Source organism: Megascapheus bottae, chromosome 36 (assembly GCF_031878675.1).
Source record: "Megascapheus bottae isolate mThoBot1 chromosome 36, mThoBot2.hap1, whole genome shotgun sequence".
Taxonomy (NCBI): domain Eukaryota; kingdom Metazoa; phylum Chordata; class Mammalia; order Rodentia; family Geomyidae; genus Megascapheus; species Megascapheus bottae.
In genome coordinates this window covers 143,839-165,571 of record NC_143544.1, presented here as the reverse complement: position 1 = coordinate 165,571, position 21,733 = coordinate 143,839, and the positions used below count along the sequence as shown (strand labels likewise).

The 21,733-nt window shown below is 44.4% G+C and overlaps 1 protein-coding gene across 7 annotated transcripts; it reads left to right on the top strand.

Moving 5' to 3' along the window:
* Nucleotides 1-1,392: 1,392 nt before the first annotated feature.
* On the top strand, nt 1,393-17,696 carry LOC150042155 (uncharacterized). Of its 7 annotated transcripts, none has more exons than XM_090324571.1 (6): nt 1,393-1,445; nt 3,564-3,717; nt 14,356-14,437; nt 14,784-15,047; nt 17,038-17,149; nt 17,551-17,696. In XM_090324571.1, the coding sequence occupies exons 2-6, from the start codon at nt 3,656-3,658 to the stop codon at nt 17,622-17,624; spliced, it is 594 nt and encodes a 197-aa protein (XP_090180697.1). In that variant the 5' UTR covers nt 1,393-1,445; nt 3,564-3,655; the 3' UTR covers nt 17,625-17,696. The 7 variants fall into 7 exon arrangements, 5 of the variants coding, with proteins under 5 accessions (XP_090180697.1, XP_090180692.1, XP_090180693.1 ...); XM_090324566.1 differs by having other exon boundaries at nt 16,972-17,149; XM_090324567.1 differs by having other exon boundaries at nt 1,404-1,433; nt 16,972-17,149.
* Nucleotides 17,697-21,733: the final 4,037 nt, after the last annotated feature.

Here is a 21,733-nt window from a genome sequence, read left to right as displayed (position 1 = left end):
ACCACCACTTTCTGTTTTCTCTGTGTATGTGGTACCAAGGGATTGAACCCAGAGCGTTGTACATGCTAGATAAGCACTCTACTACTAGGCCACACTCCCAGCCCCGTTATCTGCTTTTATATGTACACTTACATTTATTAAATGTACCTAAACTACATTGAGAAGCCTACTTTTAATAAATGCATTTCTGGCAAGATTTGTAAGACTAGTATTTTGAGGAACAGTTCTTCATTTGAAATGCTTTGGTTCTATTTAATTAAAAAAACACAACTATACACCTATGCTACTTAAAACAGTTTCTTTTAAAAAATTATAAATCATTGGATAAAAGCTTATTCTTTTAGCATCAAAGGAGTCAGCTGCACAAATGTACAGTGACTTGGGTTGGAGGTTAAAGTTAATTAACCAGGCAGAATCAGGTCCTTGACTAACCTGCGGCTGTTGGGCTTAAGGTTTGAATCTTTTTTTTTAAGCCTCCAGATACAAAGACAGACCCCAACTGGTTCCATCTAAGTTCAGCTATTTTGAGTTGAATCTAAACAGAGAGGAGGAGGGCTCAAGTTGGGGGCACAGGGAGGGGTTTCTCATTTCTCAGCTACATTAATTCAGCACAGAGACATTTCTGATGCCTTACTCACTGCCTGTGGAGAAAGCTTGAAATAGCCTTGAGGGTATGAAAAGAGGGGAAAAGAAAGCAGTGTATCTTAAATATCCTGTAGATTTTAGGAGCAGAACAACTGTAATTTCCTTAATTCTTACATGAGCTCCGAATTCTTTCCTTTTTCTCATGCATAGGAGGAAACTGAGGCTGGCAAGGGCAAATAATTTTCCCCCCCAAGGCCATCCACTTGGTCAGCTGAGATTTGAGTCCCTGACCAGTGAGGTCTACACATCTTAGGATAGTTCTATCAGGCTAGGATTTGCAAGTTGATGCTTATCTGCAGTGGACAGGATGGGGCCAGTTTAGGAGTGACGAGGTCCAGGGGACCCATCTTCTCATTCTTGTGAAGTAGGAAAAAGTAGTTTTGACAACAGTACATGCAGACATGAAGTCTAACAGGGGAGTCATATGAGTTTTGAGGATAGAGATGCTAGAGAAATTCCTTGTTTGCTTCAAAATCTTTTCCTCTGGAGGCCTTCAATCATTCATTTGTGTCTCATAGTCAGCATAAATGTTTTCTCCAGTCAGAAGGGAGCTTTTTAGAGTCAAACATTGTCCAGAAGCAGAGTGATGAAGATGCGGCCCTCTGTGTGAGTACTGGACCCATGCATCCAGCTTCCTGTTTCCATGCAGACATTGCTAATCACTCACCGAACATGCCCCTACTTGATGTGGAATGGAGCGTGCAATATTTCCCAGCACAGCCCCTCAGAGTTCTAGAATTAGGTAAACAGATTAGCATTGATAATGGAACCTGTCTGTTATGCAAGCAGTAAGTGCAGTGGTAAGCATACATCTGGGAGCCAGATGTTGAGATTTGAGAGGGAGGGGATGAGACAGAGACAGATAGAATAGTTTAATTCAGTGATTTTTAGTCCATGACTAGCTGCTCACAAGGGATGACAGGGTTGGGGAGTAAGGAGCTAAAGTTCTGGAAACTACCTGACTGTTAGTTAGTTAGTTAATTAATTTTCTGTTGGTCATGGGACTTGAAGTCTGGTCCTGGGCACTGTCCTTGAGCTCTTTTTCTTTTCAGGCTAGCACACTGCCATTCTGAGCCACAGTGCCACTTCTGGTTTTTAGGTGGTTAATTGGAGATAAGAGTTTCATAGACTTTTCTGCCCCTACTGGCTTTGAACCTTGATCCTCAGATCTCAGCTTCTTGAGTAGCTAGGAATGCAGGTATGAGCCACCAGCACCTGTTTTATTATTATTATTATTATTATTATTATTATTATTATTTATTTTTTTGTACTGGGATTAAATTCAGGGCCTTGTGCTTTCTAGGTAGGTGCTCTATTACTTGAGCCCTGTTCCCAGTCCCTTGGCTTTTAGTTTGGTTTTCAGATAGGTCTTGTATTTTCTCCCAGTTCAGCCTTGAACTGTCATCTTCCTACCTCTGCCTCCCAGGTGGTTGAGATTATAGGCAACTTTCAACAACCTTTCTTTTCTTTTTAAATCGGAGGCACTGAACAATCTATAGTCAAAATACATTTTTGTTTCACTCAAATACTTTTAAGAAGCTGTAGCTTCTTGAGAAAGTTTGAAATTCTCCATGGTGCACGCTCCTTTCTGTGTCCTCCAGAGAAGGTTGAGACATTTTCCTGGAAAGGTAATTTTGGCTCTAGTGAAGATGTCACCATCTGCTTGCCTGCCGGGCAGCTGGCCTGGCTGAAGGAGAGCTGGGGCTAGCTGCTTTGAGATCTGGGAGAGTAGGAGGTCCAGGGCACAGGTTGGGGAGGGGGATTGTTTGTGGCTCCCAAGGCTGTTCTTGGGTAGGGTCTTCCTTCCCCAGGCACCTGCTCAGTTGGGGAAGCCCCTCCAGCATCTCCCTCCGGCTGACTCTCGCTCCTGGCTTTCCTCCCCATCCTCTGTCAAGAGCTCCAGGCTGCCTGCCATTCCTGTTGGCACTGGCCAGAACAGTGCAGGCTTTCCTGGCAGCGGGGTCCATGACTGCTTCATTTCTCCTTCTGCTCTTTCACATTCTTCTGTCTTTTTCTCCATGGCCTGGTACCCAGCAGCCTGTGGCCAAAAAGGGCATTGATTACCTTTTTAAAAAAAAAAAATTTTTTTTGCCAGTCCGGAGGCATGAGGCTTGAACTCAGGGCCTGAGCGCTGTCCTTGGGCTTTCTCAAGGCTAGTGCTCTACCACTTGAGCCACAGCACCGTTTCTGTGTATGTGGTACTGAGGAATCGAACCCAGGTCTTTGTGCATGCCAGGCAAGCACTCTACCACTAGGCCAAACTCCCAGCCCTTACCATCTTACCTCCCCCCTTCTCTTCTCTCAGCCTTCACCCAGTAGGGATAGATTGCCCGCTTTCCCTCCCTCCCTTCAACAGGCAAGTAACAGACATGGGACGTGGGCTCTGACATTGCACAGGGCTCGAGTTTCCCCCTATCCCCATTTCAACCAACAAACCAACAGTAGTGCACACCTGAAATCCCAGCTCCATGTTGAAGCATAGACAGAGGAGGATTATGGTCCAAGGGCCCACTGAGCTGTCTTCTAGAGAGATCTTTCTATCAGCCAGGCCTTGGTGGCTGACATCTATAATTTCTGCTGCTCAGCAGGCAATGATTGGGAAGATGGCAGTCTAAGGCCCTCCTGGGCAGAAAAGAGACTATTTCGACAGACAAGTGGTGTGTGTGTGTGTGTGTGTGTGTGTGTATGTGTGTGCAAGCCTGTACGCACACACGTGTATGGTTTGTGCTTTTTCCATTATCGGCAAGTGCGATCTTGGCAGACATGGGAAGATGACATGCTAGATGATCAGGTAGAGAAAGCACCTTAAAGAGGAGCAGTACACACCAGCCAGCATTGATTGATTACTGATCAGTGCATCTGTAAATATCTCAGACCCAACACTTTGACCTAGGTGCTCTTATGATCTCATGTTACAGGTGACTGAAGTGAATTGATGAATGAACTTGTCACTACCGGTGCTTGAACTCAAGGCCTCACACTCATATTCCTGCCTGCTATCCCCAGCTGCATGGCTGGTGCTCTACCACTTGCCACACCCCTAACTTCTGGCTTTTTGATAGTTTATTGGAGGTAAGAGTCTCAGGGACTTTTCTGCCAGGACTGGCTTTGAACCGCCATCCTTAGATCTTAGACTTCTGAGTAGCTGAGATTACAGGTGTGAGTTATCAGAACTCTTGAGATGAAAAAAGGAATTGCAAGGAGAGTGACTTTTCTAGAACATGAGAATGCTTGGGAAGGGTCCTTCTCTTCCCTTGGCCTTTCCCTCAGGGAGATGTCCTTTGTCCCCTTACTGGCCTGGTTGCAGCCACAGTGGCCTTATAACATCCAAAACAGCAGTGGCACCCTCCTTGGAGCCAATTGGTGTAACCTCAGAGGGGTGTGCCTGCAGCGGACTGATTTCTAGTTCTATTCTTCTCCCCTGGAGATGGGGAGGTGTGGATGGAAAACAGCAGCTACAGCAACAAAAATCTGAGGCTGAAGCCTAAGGCTGGATTCAAAACCTTTAATTCAGAGTGAAAGACTTTAATCAGGCTATAACTTGGCTCCATTCCTAAATGCTACCATGTTAAGAAAGGAAAAGAAATAACAACAATAATAATTCAGAGAATGCAAATAATAGTCCAACCTAAAGCCAGGAATAGGTCAAAACAGCTGTAGTTTCTCTGGGAATGAAACATTCCACTCTTTAAATTATTGCAAGGAAATGTATCTTGTTTTCCCCAACTGAGCCTGGAAGTGAATTTTTAAAAAAAATCTATTACTGCTAGTTACTGATTCAGCAAGAGTTGCTTTATTGTTATTGTTGTTGTTTGCTTTTCTTTCCCTTTTCCTTTGCAAGCCACTGTCCACCTCCATCTTTTTCTGCCCTTTTTCTCCTGGGTGTACCAGAGGAACCTTCTAAGTAAAAAACAAAACTTCACTTTGTGTGTGTATGGCCAAGATTCAAATTTGCTATGATTCATTGGAAGGGGGGAGGGGCTGGCAGAATTGGAGGGAGAAAGGACCCATGGAGCCTCTCAGATGTAAATAATTCAGGGTTTGGAAGTGCTCATCTTTGGACGTATTGGAGCCATTGGGAGTGTGGACGGCTGGGAAGCAAAACTGCTGAGGCAAGCAGGAGAGAAGCAGAGTCACTGGCCTGGATTGGGTCAGCCAACAGAGCAGCTGCATGTGTTGGAGAAGCCAGCCCATGTGGGGCATGGCGGGGGGCCCAGATCTGGGGATCCCCGGACTCTCAGAACACATGAGGCTCAGTGTCAGGGGAGCCTCTTGTTACACAAAAAAAAATCTCAGGGAGGTGTAACACTCACAGCCTAAGAAAAGGGAACAGTGAAATCCTAAACAGTATTTAACAGGAATAAGTTAGTATGAGTGTATTCCTATTAATATACTATGAATGATATATTAATAACATTAATGACATAGTATAGCAATATATTCATGAGCTAAGGTTAATAGAGCTGATTCTAATTAGTATTAATAGAACTCTTACCACATACGAGGTTACTTTTCAAGTCAGGTAAGTATTCTCTCTCCTTTTTTGCTGGAATTTGAACTCAGGGCCTCATGTCTACTCAGCAAGCACTCTTCTGCTTAAGCAATGCCCCCAGCCCTCTTTTGGGGTTGATTATTTTTCAGATAGGGTTTTAATTTGAATCCTCCTACACAGCTGGGATTACATGTATGCGCTACCATACCTGATTTTTTTTCTTTGAGCCAGGTTCTCGGTCTATATCCCAGTCTGACCTTGAATTTGTGATCCTCCTGCTTCCTCTTTGTGAGTACTGGGATTCCATGAATTTGTGCCACTAAATCGCTGACATTGATTTCCTTTCCTTTCCTTTCCTCTCCCTCCCTCCCTCCTTCCCTCTTTCTTTTTTTATTTTTTCTTTCTTTCTCCTCTTCCTTCCCCTCCCCTCCCCTTCCCTCCCCCTCCCCTCTCCTCTCTCTCCCCCTCCCCTTCCCTCCCCTCCCTTCCCCTTCCCTTCCCTTCCTTCTTCTGCTAAACCAACCTTGAATTCCCCAGGACAAATCTGATTCAATCATGCTCTTTCATCCTTCTTCTAAATTACCAGATTCCACTGGCAAATATTTTTGAGCATGTTTACTTCTATGTTCTTTAGGAATATTGATCAGTAATTGCATTCACTGTCCAATAGGATAAGCCTGGATTACATGATGCTCCATGCAACTAAATCTAAATGGATTACATTATGATGTAAAATTGAAATTCCACTGCTTTGGATATTCCAGACACATCTGAAGTCAAATCCATGGATTAGAAGTCAAAACCAATAATATTGGATGGTACCAGCATGTCTATCATATTGGACAGCACAGAGAGCTTTCCCTGCAAGCTAAGCTTTTGTATGTCTTTGAGCAGAGTTCAAACTTTGACGTTTATCTGTTGTCTTTTATCCTTAGTGTGGTGGTGGAGCTCTTTCCAGCCTTGGAAAAGAAACTCTGTGATGGATCATCTGACATCTGTTTTTTTTTCCCTACCCCTAAAAGTGTTCTTTAAATTCCCAGCCTAGGAGGGGGTCAGCTCAGTATTATGTAAAAGCAAGGTTTAGTTTCATTTAAAAAAGGGAAAGGTGTTTTAGTTTGGCCAGTTCTAGGCAGAACCCAGAAGTGCTCTTATAGGATGCATATTTCACAAACCAAGATTTATTCCAGAACAAAGCTCTAGCATAGCAAAGGTTTTGTCTGGCCAAGTGGGATCCATCCTTACTTTGCATGAGCAAACCTGCAGGTACAATATTTTACAAGGCACATCTCCTTTCAATAATTAAATACCTATGCCAGCATGTTGTAATTTCTAAGGACATAAAGATCACAGAGAAATAGAGCGCTTTATAGTCAAGCAAAGCTCAGGGAGGGTTGTAGATGGGGGGTGGTTTAGGGAGGGTTGTTAAAGAGGAGTATTCTGCTTAATGAGAATGAAAAGGAAATTGTAACTTGGTTCCAAATTGTTCACTGGGGTCAGGAGACATGGAGTAAGAAGGGCAGTGCTGAGATCTCAAGCCCAGCTGGGACTCCAGGATGGGCTCACATCATTGATTTTTTTTAACTCTGTGAAGGAAGGCTTTCTCTTGGACATCTTGTGTCAAATTGGAAAAGAGATTTTTGTAACGGACCCCTCCACCCACCATCAGAGGCTCTGTACGAATCATATCCCTGAGATGCTGCTGGGTTTAGACAAGCTAGGATTTCTAATGGTGGTTTTCCCTTTCAGTGACCTTGGGCAAACCAGTAACCTCTCTGACCCTCTCTTTCTTTTCAGGGAAACAGAACAACAAACCCCATTCTCTTAGTGTGAGATCTGTGGGCCAGCCCCACTACTACTCTCAAGAGCTCTTGCTATAACCGTGGCTGTGTGGGCCACTCTTTTGGGAGGAGTGTCATAGTCCCCCCAGCTGGGTGGTTGGGGGTGAGGGGTGTTTGAGGGGACTAATAGAGAGAGGGGAACATTTTCATCCTTCTCAGCCCCCATTCTTTTCTAAGTTAGGATGAAGTTTAGATCAAGGGCCAGGACCTTGACTCCCCCTGCCCCCATAATTGTGAGCGGTTAAAAGAGGTTCAGGCGAAAAATACAGGCAATGGTCACAAAGGAGTTGGAGACTCATTGCCACCAGGAAGTCAAACACCATTGCGGAGTGAGGTGCTCTCGGAAGGCAATCGGAGGAGGATGTGTTTGGACAAGCAGGGATTAAAAAGAAGGGTATCTTAGGAAAAATGGTAAACACCATTGAGCATTATGAAGGGTTGGCAGTGCAAAGTGTCTGTCGGACTGTGGGAGAGTAAGCAGGATGTCCTCATAATAGTCCCATATGTGCCTGTGGTCCAACTTGATTTAAAATTTTATGTCTACAGGAGAAATGCCAGAGTAAAGAAATCGCGGGGGAGGGGTGTTTCCAGACATCAGGGATACCCGTGTGGCTCCACAAACAGCGCACGCACCTTTTTACCCAGACAGTTCTATTAATATTGGATTTCTGCTATGATTATAAAACATCATCCGACACAAGCTGTGCGGTAACATTTCTCCCCCAGCAACCAGGGAGCCCGGAGAAGCTGGATTGTCATTTGCAGGAGACAAATGACAATAATCCCTAGAGATGGGATGTGCAGAAAAAGATATAATCCTATTAAGAGATTGCCATTGTGCACGTTGCCTCTTGTGGTCCCAAGTGCAGATGCAGGAAGGAGACAAGGGGGCCTGTAACAGCTATAGGAAGGAGCTCTCCCTGCAGTTGGCAGTGACAGCGCCCTGCCATTTCTGAACAAGGGTCCTTGGGGTATCGGATCACAGTAAATGACTGAGGGGAAATGTACTCAAGAAAGGTGATAGACCTGAACAACTGGAGTTTCACTTCTGAAGGACCTGGAGGAAGCCTGGCCATGACTCAATTTTTTTCATATATTTTTATTGTAATTAATAGAAGGGTTACATTATATTCATCAGATAGAAGGTACATTCATAAATATTGATACCCTTTCTCATGTCATGGTTCCCATTTCCCTCCCCCTCTCCCCATACATCTTGATTTTCCCCCTTCCCTCTCCTATTTCAATTAAGCGTATATAAAATATATCAGATAACAAGGTGAAATATTGTAACAATATGAGATAAAGGGACAGCAAAAGGACAACAATCACTCATTATATGGCTTCTGTTTCTATATCCTAGAGATCCTTTCATTTAGCATCATACTGTATGGCCTTATGTATCTAGGTTTTGCTCTATTGTGAACCTCTCCTAGGAGAGCCCAAGGTTTCTACTGATTATTGTAAATGAGGGAAACCATTGAGCCTATGTTCCTTTGAGTCTGGCTTCCTTCACTTAATATGATTTTTTTCTAAGTCTTTCCATTTCCTTACAAATGGGTGATGTCATTCTTTCTGAGAGCACCATAGAATTCCATTGTGTATAAATACCACATCTTGTTGATCCACTCATCAACTGAGGGACATCTGGGTTGGTTCCATATCTTTGCTATGGTGAATAGTGCTGCAATGAACATTGTTGTGCTAGTGGATTTAGTAGGTCCTTGTTTCTGGACGATTGGTAAATGCCAAGTAGTGGAATTGCTGGGTCATAGGGAAGCTCTATATTTAGTCTTTTGAGGAACTGCCATACTGCTTTCCATAGAGGTTGAACAAGTTTGCACTCCCACCAACAGTGTAGTAGTGATCCCTCCTGTCCACCTCCCCTCCAGCATCTGTTATTATTAGATTTCTTGATCCTAGCCATTCTAAATGGAGTGAGGTGGAATCTTAAAGTTGTTTTGATTTGCATTTCTTTTATGACCAGAGATGCCATGACTCAAGTTTTACACTCTTAGAGCAAACCCTGTAACTTCATTGGGTTGAGGACCAGGTAGTTGGAGTTCTAAGTATGTGTGAGATCCATCAATCGGTAAAGGATAAACTATTATTATTATTATTATTATTATTATTATTTTATTATTATTTGTGCCAGTACTGGGCCTTGAACTCAGGGCCTGGGCACTGTTCCTGAGCTGCTTTTTTTTTTTAAATTGTTGAAGGCTAGCATTCTACCACTTGAGTCACAGCTCCACTTCCAGGTTTTTGTTGGTTAATTGGAGATAAGAGCTTCATGGACTTTCCAGACCATGATCCTCATATCTCAGGCTGGCTTTGAACCATGATCCTCATATCTCAGCTTCCTGAGTAGCTAGGATTACAGGGGTAAGCCTCCAGCATGGGGCTTAAGGTCTCTATTTGAGTGATGAAAATGAAACCCTTTAATTCATGCTATGTTTTAATGGGAAATGGAAGGGAGTGAATATTCAATTTATGACACCAGGAAATGAGCACACGTGCACATGCAGATTTTAATATTTAACAGTGAAGATTAAGACATTCACTGGCCCCCAAGCAATCACTTTGGATTATTTCATGCTCCATGCTTGCTACTCAGTAAGATACCAGCATGGTGTAGAAGAAGAGACATGAGTTTTAATAGTAGAGACATGTGGTGGGTTCAAGCCTAAGCACAACCATTTTCCAACTCTGGGACCTTGGGTAACTTCCTTAAACTCTTGCAACTTTGCTATTCTCATTTGTGCACTAGAGATACTATTCTCTGAAAAGTAGTAAAATATTAAATATTCAAGTAAATTATGATCAAAAAGAGTTACTTGTTTTTTGTCTTGGTGAAGGTTGACACCTCTTAGTTTACCTCTTAGGATCTCTTTCCTTCCCTTTCGGTTAATACTACTTTGATGATGGTGATAGTTGCTGCTGTTGTTATTATTACTATTATTTTAGTCCAGGTGGTTTGGATAGAGATCAATCTGATCCACAGGCAGATAGATATACCAATCCAGTCCATTTCTCTGCATCTATGGGATTGGTCCAGGGAGGTCATGTGATCAAAGATGGCCAATATGACCCCACTGTCTTTCTGGTTTATAGAAGGAAAAGCTCTATGGCTCTTCTGGGTGCTGAAACTATATAAGAATATCCCTCGAGGGAGTGGTGCTGTGGCTCAAGTGGTAGAGCACTATCCTTGAGCACAAAGAGGCTCAGGGACAGAGCCCAGGCCCTGAGTTCAAGCCCCAGAACCAGCAAAATTGAACTCAAAATTGAGTTTGGGGCTTGAACTCAGGACCCTGCAGTTGTTATGCAAACACTCTACTGGAGTGACATCCCCAGTCTTTATTTAGAATTACTATGCTTTGAGATTTGCAATAGAGCAAAACCTTGATACATAAGGCCATATAGTATGAAGCTAATTGAAAGGACCTCCAGGATATTGAAACAAAAGCCATATAACGAATAATTGTTGTCCTTAATGTACTATGTTGTCTCTCATCTCCTTTGCTGTCCCTTGGTTATCTCATATTGTTATAGTATCTCACGTTGTTATCTGATATATTGAATTTATTTGTATTTGGTTATTTGATAGGGAAGGGGGGAAAACCAAGACAGGTGGGGGGTAGGGAAATGGGTACCAAGACATGTGAAAGGGTATCAATGTACGTGAATTAATGCACCTTCTATCTGGCAAATATCATGTAACCCTTTTACTAATTACAATAAAAAAATGCAAAAAAAAAAGAATTGCTATGCTTTCCCATGGAATCTTTACAACCTCTAACTAGACTTGCAGAGCTATTTCACCAACACGGAGTTGCCTCATGGTTCTGTTCGGGGCTTAGGTCTTTTATTATTTATGTAACAGTTCCCCTACATTATAGTTCTGTTTGACATGCTCAAGTCACTTCCTGTCTCTGACTGGACGCTGAGAGCTGGAGGGCCTCAAGCAGGATTAGATGGGCATGGTTCTGTGGGAGGGTATTATCTTCACTTTACACAGGAGCAGAGATGTTCAGACAACCCTTTGCAAACTGTCAACTGTCATGGAGCCTTGTTGGAGTAGAAATAGATATTGAACTCAGGTCTTTGGGACTACAGAGATCTTCAGGATTTGGCTGTGTATGTGTATGTGTAATTATATATATGTATATGTATATATATATAATTTTTTTCAAAGGATTCGGCTAAGAACAAAAATCCCTTTTGAGAAGGAGGAAATCTTTTCAATGTGGAGAAGTATCTTAAAAGGTTCTATATCTGGGTCCTTTCAAACTTGAAATTTATATGCAAGGAATAAAACCAGACGAGAATGGATGGTATTGGGATGAAACGAACAGGTTTGTGTCTTTTCTGAGCTGATTTGTCTCAGTAAATCCCCAGAAAATATCGCTTGTCTCATTTTCCCTTCAAGCCTTTTGTCTGAGTTTCAGCTGAGAAGATTTTTTCCCCCTCTCTCGTTCTTTGTAAATTCTCTTGATTTTGGTTATATAACAGGAGCAAACAATTGCCTTTACTGAACAAAAGTCTCAAATGAATAGCTATCAATGGTAATACTAGTAATTAACAGTTTTTTTCTCTGTCGTGCCTGCCCGAAACTGCTTTTATTGATTTATTTTGACTCTGTTCCATATAGGACAATTTTCCAGCTTGCACAAACATATGCTTATCTTCTTTTGGGCCCAACTATCTTGGACTCTATTTCAAAAAGAGCGTTAACTCTTCAGGACAGAGCTGACAGCAGACCAGAGGAAAGGAATTGGGGTGCCTCAAATGAACTGTACACTGGGAAAGATTATCAATGAGTGTGAAACATAGAGCACCTCTTAGTTTGAAGTTTGACATCCTGGCTTTCCTTTCTGAATGAAATTGGAAATTACACAGAATTGGGGGTGAGCGTGGTGGAGGGTGGCAAGATGGAGGGGTCCATCCAAACAAAAAAAGCCAAGGTCAGAGGGGAGAAACAGTGCAAAGAAAGAACCAGTTGGCTACTGGCAGCTCGCGCTTACTCAGGAGGCTGAACTCAGAGGATTGTGTTATGAGCCCAATCCAGACTAAAAAGCCCGTGAGACTCCATCTTCAAAATATTCAGGAAGAAGTCAGGCTGGAGGCTTAGCTTGAGTTGGAGTGTCAGTCAAACAAGCAAGTGAAGTGAGTCCAAGGCCCTGAGTTTAAACCCTGGTTCTAAATAAAGAAACAAATAACAAAGTAAACAAATAGGCAAGGGCAGGGGAGGAAAAACCAGTCATCAATTCTCCCTTTCTCTCTGCTCTCCTGAGGTCAATCTCAGTTATATGAGTGTCTTTCTTGCAATCCAAGTGAAAAGGTAATTCATGGTACTGAAAAGAGAATTCATTGTGTTATTGAGTTTCTTAAACCCCAGAATTGAACCTTTTATAAAATTAGAGGTGAGAAAATGAAATGACACAGGAATAGCATCCCCCTCAATATATTTGAAACCCCACTGGACATAATCATAGTATGGAATATACAACTTTGTGATCTATTTTTTCAAATCAATAACTTTTCTTCAATGCTTGCACATATATACTCAGTCTTCTTGACTGAGTTGTATTTCATTGGATGGATGCATAGAGCATGCTTAACTAATCACAGTCACCTAGTGTTGGCTATTGGTTCCTTTTTTAGTTTTCTCTTTTTTTGGCCAGTCCTGGGCCTGGGCATTGTCCTTGAGCTTTCTCAAGGCTAATGCTCTACCACTTGAGTCATAGCACCATTTCTGGCCTTTTCTATGTATGTGGAATCAAACCCAGGGCTTCATGCATGCTAGGCAAGCACTCTACCACTAGGCAGCTGTCTTCTTGAGGGCTCTTCTGTCCTGCAGGCAGATGCTCAGGGTGAAGGACGAGCTGGCAGCGTCCAGAGTGAACGTCCCTGGAAGTCACCCAGCAGCAGATGGAGCTAGTGGATAAATGCAGCCTTGCAGGTGTGGAGTAATTCTAGGGTGCTGGCTCTATGGTGCTGAGTGGAACCCAACCTAGAGCAGAACCATTCCTTCCATGGCCTGCCTTCTGCAGTGGAATTTTACTACATGCTCTTGGAAGCTGGGCTAGCACTTAGACTCAGCAGCTGGAGGGTTCGCTGAGGCCATACACAGCCAACACTCCCACCCCCTCATGACCACAGAGCTAGTGTCAGGAGACAGACGTCCACAGACGGCCGTGCATAAATCTTGCCCACAATGTATTCCTGTGGATGGCACGATCAGACGGTGGGCACTTGACAGCCAGCTGGCAGTAGTATTGGTACCCTGGAAGTGTCAGCAGGCTTAATTACCAGCCCTTGTGCCAATTCCAGGACAAACCACCAGCCGTCTCCTCACCCCTGCCACCGCTGCTGCTCCACAAATCCCTGAGGCGACATCAATAATTCATCTGAGAACCAAAAAGTGCCAGGCCTCTGACACTGTTGTCTTCCAGCCTGGTCCTACCTTCTGGGCCTCGCCTGGTGTCCCTGTCTTGTCAAACGTCAGGTGTGGTGTGAGGTGAAGAACGATCTGCGGGGTGGACACGTGTTGTCATTTTCTGAGGAAACAAGTATTAGAGACGTGGATTAAATGCTCCTAATTAGAGGTCTTTCTTGCCAAGCTTCTTCAGGAGAAAAAAAGAATTTTCTCCTCAGTTGATGTGCTATCCTTATGGAGACCTTGGGGGAGGGGCAGAGGGTGGGTATGTGGAATTCATATCTGGGAGCAGGTGGCCATATCAGAAATAATGGCTCGAGGTACTGGGAAAATGTAATCAATATTTACCTGCTGAGAAGTCCCAAGAGGAGAAGGAAATGGACTCCTTCCCTACGGCACAGATTTCATTCTGGTGTCCTGCTTTCTTTGTGTATTTGGCAGCAGGGGAAAAGTGCATGATTTTTTTTTTCTGGTGGTGGTGGGGAGAGTGTTGGGATTGGTGGAATTATTCCATCATCAGCCTGCACACAATAATCCATTATTCAAGCATGACAAACTTAAAATACTCAGTCTGGTCTCCTGGTATCTGCCTGGTTTCTTATTTGTGTCCAAATGAATGCAACCCATGACATACTTTTTAAAAATATTATGATTCTCTCTCTCTTTCTCTCTCTCTCTCTCTTCCTCCCTCCCTCCATCCTCCCTGCTATCTTTTGTCTAGAACAATCATTATCAACATTAGGCTTCATTATCTGTGTCGTCAGCTCTGGAGAACAAGAAACTTATGTGGGTTGGTAATGTTTCTCTAGACTTCATTTTAAAAACAACAACAACACACACACACACAAACAAAAAAAAACCCAGCAAAGCTAGACTTGTGACAAAACAAAAGTTCTCTAAAACTCCAATGTAATATAATTTAATTCATTCTTTCCCTGCAGAAGTGTAGCAGCCGGAGTTTCTGTGGCACAAGAGACGACAGAAAAGGTGGCTGATGGCATTAGGCAGAAAAGAAATCTAAAGGTGAGGAACAGAGGAAGCAAGGCCATGCTTGGGGAATCAAGTAACCGGAGATGTCGCTGCTGGTCCAGTGTCTTAGAATCCACTATATTGCTGAAGGCAATCTCTCATCATACTCTCCAGTTGGATTCCAGGTCCTGAAGAATTGCTGCTATTTCCGCACAGGTGTTGAGGCCAGCCAGACACCCAGCCCCTGTCCCCCACCCTCCACCATGTGATTTCATTTGGCAGGGGTCTGAGGACATTAGTATTCTCATAAGGACCCTAGGGTTGCCTTCTACCATCCAAGCAGGTCCCTGTCCCCTGTGGGAGTCTGCTCAGAACTCATTCAGATCACTGCTTTCTCCAGGGTCCCCAGGAAGAGGAGGGCTACAATGTCTATGAGGTGGATTGCTGGTTGATGGTTCCCCTCGATGCCTGCTCTTCACACACTGAGAAATGGACAACCCAAGGTGATTGTGTGTCAGGACGCAGTGTCAACGGAACCACCGTGGTCTGGCCTGTGGTTCGGGGCATGGTCTCTGCAGTCGAGTCAGCATCAGCTGAGATGCTGTCTAGACCCTGGCACACCTGGCAGCTGGGTGCGAATGGAGGAAAAGAGCAGAGATGTCAGGTAAGGTGCAAGATACCCGGTTAGATCTGAACTGTAGATAGACTGTGAATCATTTTGCCAAAAGAAGTATGTTTCATGCAATATTTAGATCCTACTTGCCCTCAAAGAAAAAAAAAGAATCGTTGGTTGTCTGAAATTTAAACATCCTTAGGCACCCGGCATTTATGTGTATCCCAGAAGTTTCAGGGCTTGCTTTGTCTCTGCCCGCTCTTGTCTTTATAGGAGGCTTCTTCTTCATCATCTCGCTCAGATGGGAAATCAGAAGTCATAAAAGGCTTGAGGGGGAAAAGAAAAGGACAAGAATTTTAATGTCCCTACAGCATGAACTCTATTTAGGTTCAGTGATGTGGAACAAGAGTCTTTTCCTATTTTCCTCTCTTTACTGGTGTCCTGTACCAAGACTCAAGATGGACCCAGAAACCATCACTTCCATTCCAAGGATGTTTGTGGGACATTTCTTTCTGATGTAGAAAGAAGGTAGTCTAACGGGCCCGTTGGACAGGTATGCATTCTGTAATTCAGCAGGTAGCTTATGGTTCAAAACCATCCTGGGCAGGAAGTACCTGAGCCTTTTTTTTTTTGCCAGTCATGGGGCTTGAACTCAGGGCCTGAGCACTGTCCTTAGTCTTTTTCTCTTTTTTTTTGCCAGTCCTGGGCTTGAGCTCAGGGCCTGAGCACTGTCCTTGGACTTTCTCAAGGCTAGAGCTCTACCACTTGAGCCTCAGCACCACTTCGGCTTTTTTCTATATGTGGTACCGAGGAACTGAACCCGGGTCTTCATGCATGCTAGGCAAGCACTTTAACCACTAGGCCAAACTCCTGGCCCATCCTTAGTCTTTTTCTCAAGGCTAGTGCTCTACCACTTGAGTTACAGCACCACTTCCAGCTTTTTTCTATGTATGTATTACTGAGGAATCGAACCTGGGTCTTCATGCATGCTAGGCAAGCACTCTACCGGTAGGCCAAACTCCCGGCCCCGTACCTGACACTCTTATTTCCAATTAACTACTGAAAAAAAAAGCCAAAAGTAGATCTGTGGCTCAAGTGGTAGAGCATTAGCCTTGAGCAAAAAAAAAAAAAAGGAAAAAGCTTAGGGACAGTGCCCAAGCCTGAGTTCAAGTCTCAACACACAACACAACACACACAGGAGAATATTAGATAATTCCTTAAGCTTACTCTCCAAACAAAAACTAGCTCCTATGTAGCCAACCAAGGGGTCCTTAAAAGAGTATAGTAGGAAGTAGAGAGAGATTTACTACAGAGGGGAGAGACGACACAGGATAACTTCAGCAGAGAGAGAATGAAATAGAAAAATGGAGGGGGAACAGGACGGGGGCGAGAGAGAGGAACAAGAGAGAGGGAGGGAGAGAAGCTTCAAGTAACGGAAGGGTGCAAGGATGGAATTCGTGACCATGTGAAGGTCACAGGCCCCACATGCTCTTTGAAAGGAAAAACAATGGCTTTATTGAAGGTTGGAGACAAGAGCATACCAAAAGACCTGTCTGTCCATTGGCCAGGAGTGATGGCTTTTTCATCTGATTGGCCAGGGCAGGGGAACTAGAGGTGTGGGTTGTTTACAAGCAGAGTCTTGGTAGAATCAACCCCACCTGGTCCCAGTCCAGGTGCAAGGGTTAAAGAGTTCTGATCCACTGCGAAGCCCGCTGATGGCGGCATGCTTCTTCTCTTCTACCTGGGCTGTGCTTGCTCCTCAGCTTCTTCTTGACAGGGTATTTTAGATTAGACTCGAAGGTTCTATAGGTGCACCCCAAGAAAGAGCTCTCCTACAGATCTCTAGGAACAGGGAAGTTGCTGTTTGATGGCTGGGTTTCAAAGCCTTTCGCCCTCATGTTGATTTTTTTTTTCACAGCTGCAAGGCAGTCTGTAAGCCCTGCCCTTTTACATGACAACGCCCTTGCATTTCTAGATGGAAGAAGAGTGGCTGAAGGGTTGGGGGTACCTCACGTCTCTGGCCTTTCCCTTCGTCATGCAGCCTCAAAGTGAACTCCATCAGCCAGCCATCAAGGGGATGATGTCTCTGCAGCAGCAGACTCTTCTCCAGTCACGCGGCTGTCTGGACACGGGGTCCACAAGCTGCAGACCAGGTAAGCTGGGCCTAAACCACAGGAACTATGAGGTGACTCACCAGTGTCTGGTATGTTGGAAATGTGCTTTGGCAACTGAAAAGCAATGCCATCCCCTGCCTGTAAAGAGCATCCTGGGAAGTAGTTTTGGGGTAACCTTCAGTCTTTTGCTACCCATTCCTCTGCTGTTTTCTGTACAAGGCTGACCTGAGGGACTTGAAGGCCACAAAGATAGATTTTTTAAAAATATGGAATGATTATCAGGGTTTTCTTCTTGTTTTCATTTTTTTTTTGGTGTTGAGAGCTCAACTCAAGACCTAGGCAAATGTTTTAAATTTAGATCAAGAATTTGAGAAATTGAGAACAGAGTGTGGTACAGAAAATAATGTTTGCTTGCTGTCCTTTTGTGTCTTTTGAGACAGTGAATTTGAGGTTCTCTGCCTCAGCCTCTCAAGTTCTGGGCTTACAGGTGTGCAAGATCATGCCCAACTCATAGAAAACACTTGGATTGAGGCAAAAGGCACAACCTGGAGTCACTCGGCGTCAGATAGAATTTACTGTTTAGTAGCATTGGCCGTGTCAGAGATCACACTTAATGTCAGCCATTTACCACCTAATATTTCAGTCAACAGTTGATTTGCCTACACTAAAAAAATTGCGTGATTTAAATACATATTTGTAGCCGTTATATTTTTATTGTAACTTTATTATAATCTTTCACTCGTTGTACAAAGGAGTTTCACTTCCACATGTCAGTTTATGAGCACATGCATCTTGATCAGCGTCAGTCCTTTCATCGTTCTCAGTAGAAGAGATAAAAAAAATTGCAATATAGTTTTGGCTTACGATGAATCCCTTTTGAGACTGTGTTTGGGTATCTATTTCTTCTGGAACTAGACCTACCTCCCAACGACAGGGGTGAATACACATCTCAAATAGGGCCAATTCTTTCTCTCCCACCATCCCTCTCATCTTCCTTCTCTTTCTTCTCCCTCTACCTATCTCTCCTTCCTTCTTTGTTGTTGTTGTCGTGGTCCTTGTCCTCCTCCTCCTCTCCCCTCCTCCTCCCCCTCCCCCTTCCTCCCCCTCCCCTCCCTCCTCCTCCCCCCTCCCCCTCCCTCTTTCCTCCCCCCTCCCCCTCCCTCTTTCCTCCCCCTCCCTCCTTCCTCCCACTCCCTCTTTCCTCCTCTCCCCCTCCCTCCCCTCCCCCTCCCTCCTTCCTCCTCCTCCCTCCTTCTTCCTCCTTCTTCCTCTTCCCTCCTTCTTCCTCCTCCCTCCTCCTCCCTTTCCTCCTCCCTCCTCCCATTTCTAAGTAGTGGCCTGAAGGGAAACACAGGCATGTAGAGTCTATCTGTGGTCTTGTGCAGACAGACCAAAGCAGAGTGGGGGCCTTCTTGATTGTTGAGCTCCTAGTGTTGCCAGCACCCAAGGTCCTCACATGTGCAGTAGTTGGGACAAGGTTACCTTGCAGAGGTGCCCAGGCCGTCATGGAGAATTGAGAAAGTGATGAGCGGGGTGGGGTTTACAGTCTTTCCGTGTATCCTATCTGCTGTTTGAAATGAAGGCTGTTGGTGGTGTGACCCACTATTTTCTTTCGTTCTTCAGCTTTAAGGAGATGCGGTTGATGTAATAGCTTGTGTACGTTTTCACGTGTGTCATTAGAGGATGTTCCTTGAGTCACCACCAATACCGTGAATAGATCCACAGCATCCCAGCGTGTACTGGAGCCCCTTTGAGGCCTTTCTCTTCATTGCCCTCTAAACCCCAGGCAACCACCGATCTGTTTCCGTCACAAGTAATTTTTATTTTCTAGTATTTTGTGTCCAGGGAACTCTACAATATGTATTCTGTGTTTTGGTCTGGCTTGTTTAATTCAGCATAATAATTTGAAGATATGTTTCTGTTGATCCTCACATCAATAGTCCAGTAGTTCATGATTGATCCATTTGTCTGTTGTTGGGTGGTTTCTCCCCCCCCAACTTTCAATTTCTGACGGAAAATGATGAGTAATAGTGTCTTGTACATTTGGCTATATATCTTTTTGTGGACATAGACTTTCATAGTCTTTCTCTTAAAAGTACAAGGGCATGGGAAAGCTGGTTACATGGCAAATGTATGCTTTTAAAGAAACTACTAAGCCATTTTCTTGTCTGTTGCCTTTCTCTCTGTCTCCTTTTATTTCTCTCTCTTCCTCTATTTTTTCTTGATTTCTTTCTCCCTCTCTTTGCCTCACTTTGTTTTCTCTTCCCTTCCTCCCTCTCCCTCTCTTCCTTCCCTTCCACCTTTCTCCTCTCTCTTTCTGTCTTTCTTCTGTGCTGGCACAAGGGCTTGAACTCAAGGCCTGGGCACTGTCCCTGAGATTTTTCACTCAAGGCTGGCATTCTACCACTTAAATCACAGCTCCACTTGTGGCTTTTTGAATAGTTAATTGGAGATGAGTCTCATAGACTTTTCCTGCTTGGGCTGGCTTCAAACCAAGATCCTCAGGTCTCAGCCTCTCTGTAGCTCAGATTACATATCTGAGCCCCCAGCCATCTTCCTGCTCTTACACAGCACGATCAATCTTTCCCTTCCTTACTTTTGGTTCAAATCAGTTCTAGTTATGTTTCTTGCAACCCAAGAGTCACGGTAAGTATGGAAGACACTGCTTTGGGGAAATTTATTTGTAGGATTGGGAATCTGCATATTATCAAATAATATTTACTTAGAACAAATAATGCTCAGAAGAAGCCATGTGAAGGCTTGAGCCATACCTAACATGATTTAATCTGATCAGCTCAGGACCAATGATTTTAAACCCTCACACTGGGAGAAATTGCAACCCAAACAGCCCATAAATTACTATCATTTATCATCTGATCTCATTCCTTGTTATTCCTGAGAGCAAATGGGATTCACAAACTGAGAGAAGACTAATGGTTGATGTGGTTAATTTGAGCAGTGCTTTTTTTTTTAAATTCTCTAATGAGTTAATAAGAATTTAATAAGAAGTTTATAATTGTTGCCAAGATGCCTGTGAGGTAGGGAAATGTTCTGCCAGGGGCAGAATATTTGAACCAAGTGATGCAAAGACAAAAGTGGCAGCGTGCCCGAGTTAATGTGGGGCTTTGCCACGTCTAAGGCCACCTCTGGCTGAAGAGCAGGTGAAAGAAGAACAACAGAGGGACTAAGAAGCATGGCTCCAGGCTAGATGGCTTTCTTGAATTCTGATGCGGGCTCCTATCATCTTGTGACCTTGCCCTTGCCCTTGACCACAGGCTTGCCGCTTCCCTGTGCCTCAGTTTCCTACAAAGCAGAGATACCCAAGCATGTTCCCTGTTGATTAAGTTCTCATTGCTGGGACAAACAACAGAGAAAACAACCTAAGAGAAAAGGCATTTGCTCTGTGCTTAAGGTCATTCTGGTAGGAATGGTGCAGGAAAGATCAAAGCAAGTTATGTCCTGGTGGCCAAAGAGGAGAGGGGAGGGATTGAGAGGATGAGGAAGAGAAGGGAGGGAGAAGGAGAAAGTTTGCTTGAGGTGGCTTCCTTTCCCTTTTTCCTCTTACCCTGATTAGGCCCTGGGAGGATTCTGCTCACTTTCAGAGAGATTTCTACCCCTTCATTGGGTCTTCCCTTCAGTTATTGCTCTCAGGAAAGGACTCAGACACACCCCAAGGTGGCCTTTCCTAACTTCCTAGGTTTCCCCCAAGCCAATCAGGATGCCATTCAAGACTAACCATCACACTGCCTCTGCTGTGCTTCTCTCTCTCCCTCTCTCCCTCTCCCTCTCCCTCTTCCTCTCTCCCTCTCTCCCTCTCTCCCTCTCTCCCTCTCTCCCTCTCTCCCTCTCTCCCTCTCTCCCTCCCCCCTCCCACCTCCCTCTCCCTCCCTCTCCCTCCCTCTCCCTCCTTCTCCCTCCCTCCCCCTTCTCCTCCCTCTCCCCCCCTCCTCTGTGTGTGTGTGTGTGTGTGTGTGTGTGTGTGTGTGTGTGTCCTGGGCTTGAACTCACGGTTTGGGTGCTGTCCTTGAGCTTTTTTACTCAAGGCTAGCACTTGAGCCACATCTCCTCTTCTGGCTTTTTTTTTCTTATTATGGCTAATTGGAGATAAGAGTCTCACAGACTTTCCTACCTGGGCTGGCTTTGAACCATGATCCTCAGACCCCAGCCTCCTGAGTGGCTGGGATGAGAGCTATCGGTTTCTCTCAGGGTTCTTTAGAAGATAAAATGGGTTGATAGTCAGGGGTGCAGGGGACGCCAACAGCAGTCAACACAGTTAGCAAATGTTCATCCACAGTTTTATCACAACGACTGTTGGTAGGTTCATCATGCATAGCATTCTCCCCAGTTGAGTGCAGGAAATTCACTTTTCCCATTTCTCACTTAGATGTTTCGGACAGTCTGCTTTAAAACAATGGATCATCATTTTCATTACTGATGAGAATCTGGGGGTTCAGTAACATGAACAAGTGGCCAACTGATGGAGCCAGTTTTCCAACCCAGAATGGCGGGTCCCTAACGGGCATGCTTTCTTCTATGTACTGTTTTGAAGCTGTCCTAGACTCCAGGGACTCCAAGGTCAGCTTAGAGCTGTCTTGCGCTTAGATGCAGGAGAGAAAGAGCTCT

Coding starts and splice junctions, on each gene's coding strand:
- LOC150042155 (XM_090324566.1), top strand. CDS start 3,656: ATGGCTGGTGCTCTACCACTTGCCACACCCCTAACTTCTGGCTTTTTG. Junction 3,718..14,355: donor TTTTTGATAGTTTATTGGAG/GTAAGAGTCTCA, acceptor CTTTCCCTGCAG/AAGTGTAGCAGCCGGAGTTT. Junction 15,048..16,971: donor GAAAAGAGCAGAGATGTCAG/GTAAGGTGCAAG, acceptor TTGCATTTCTAG/ATGGAAGAAGAGTGGCTGAA.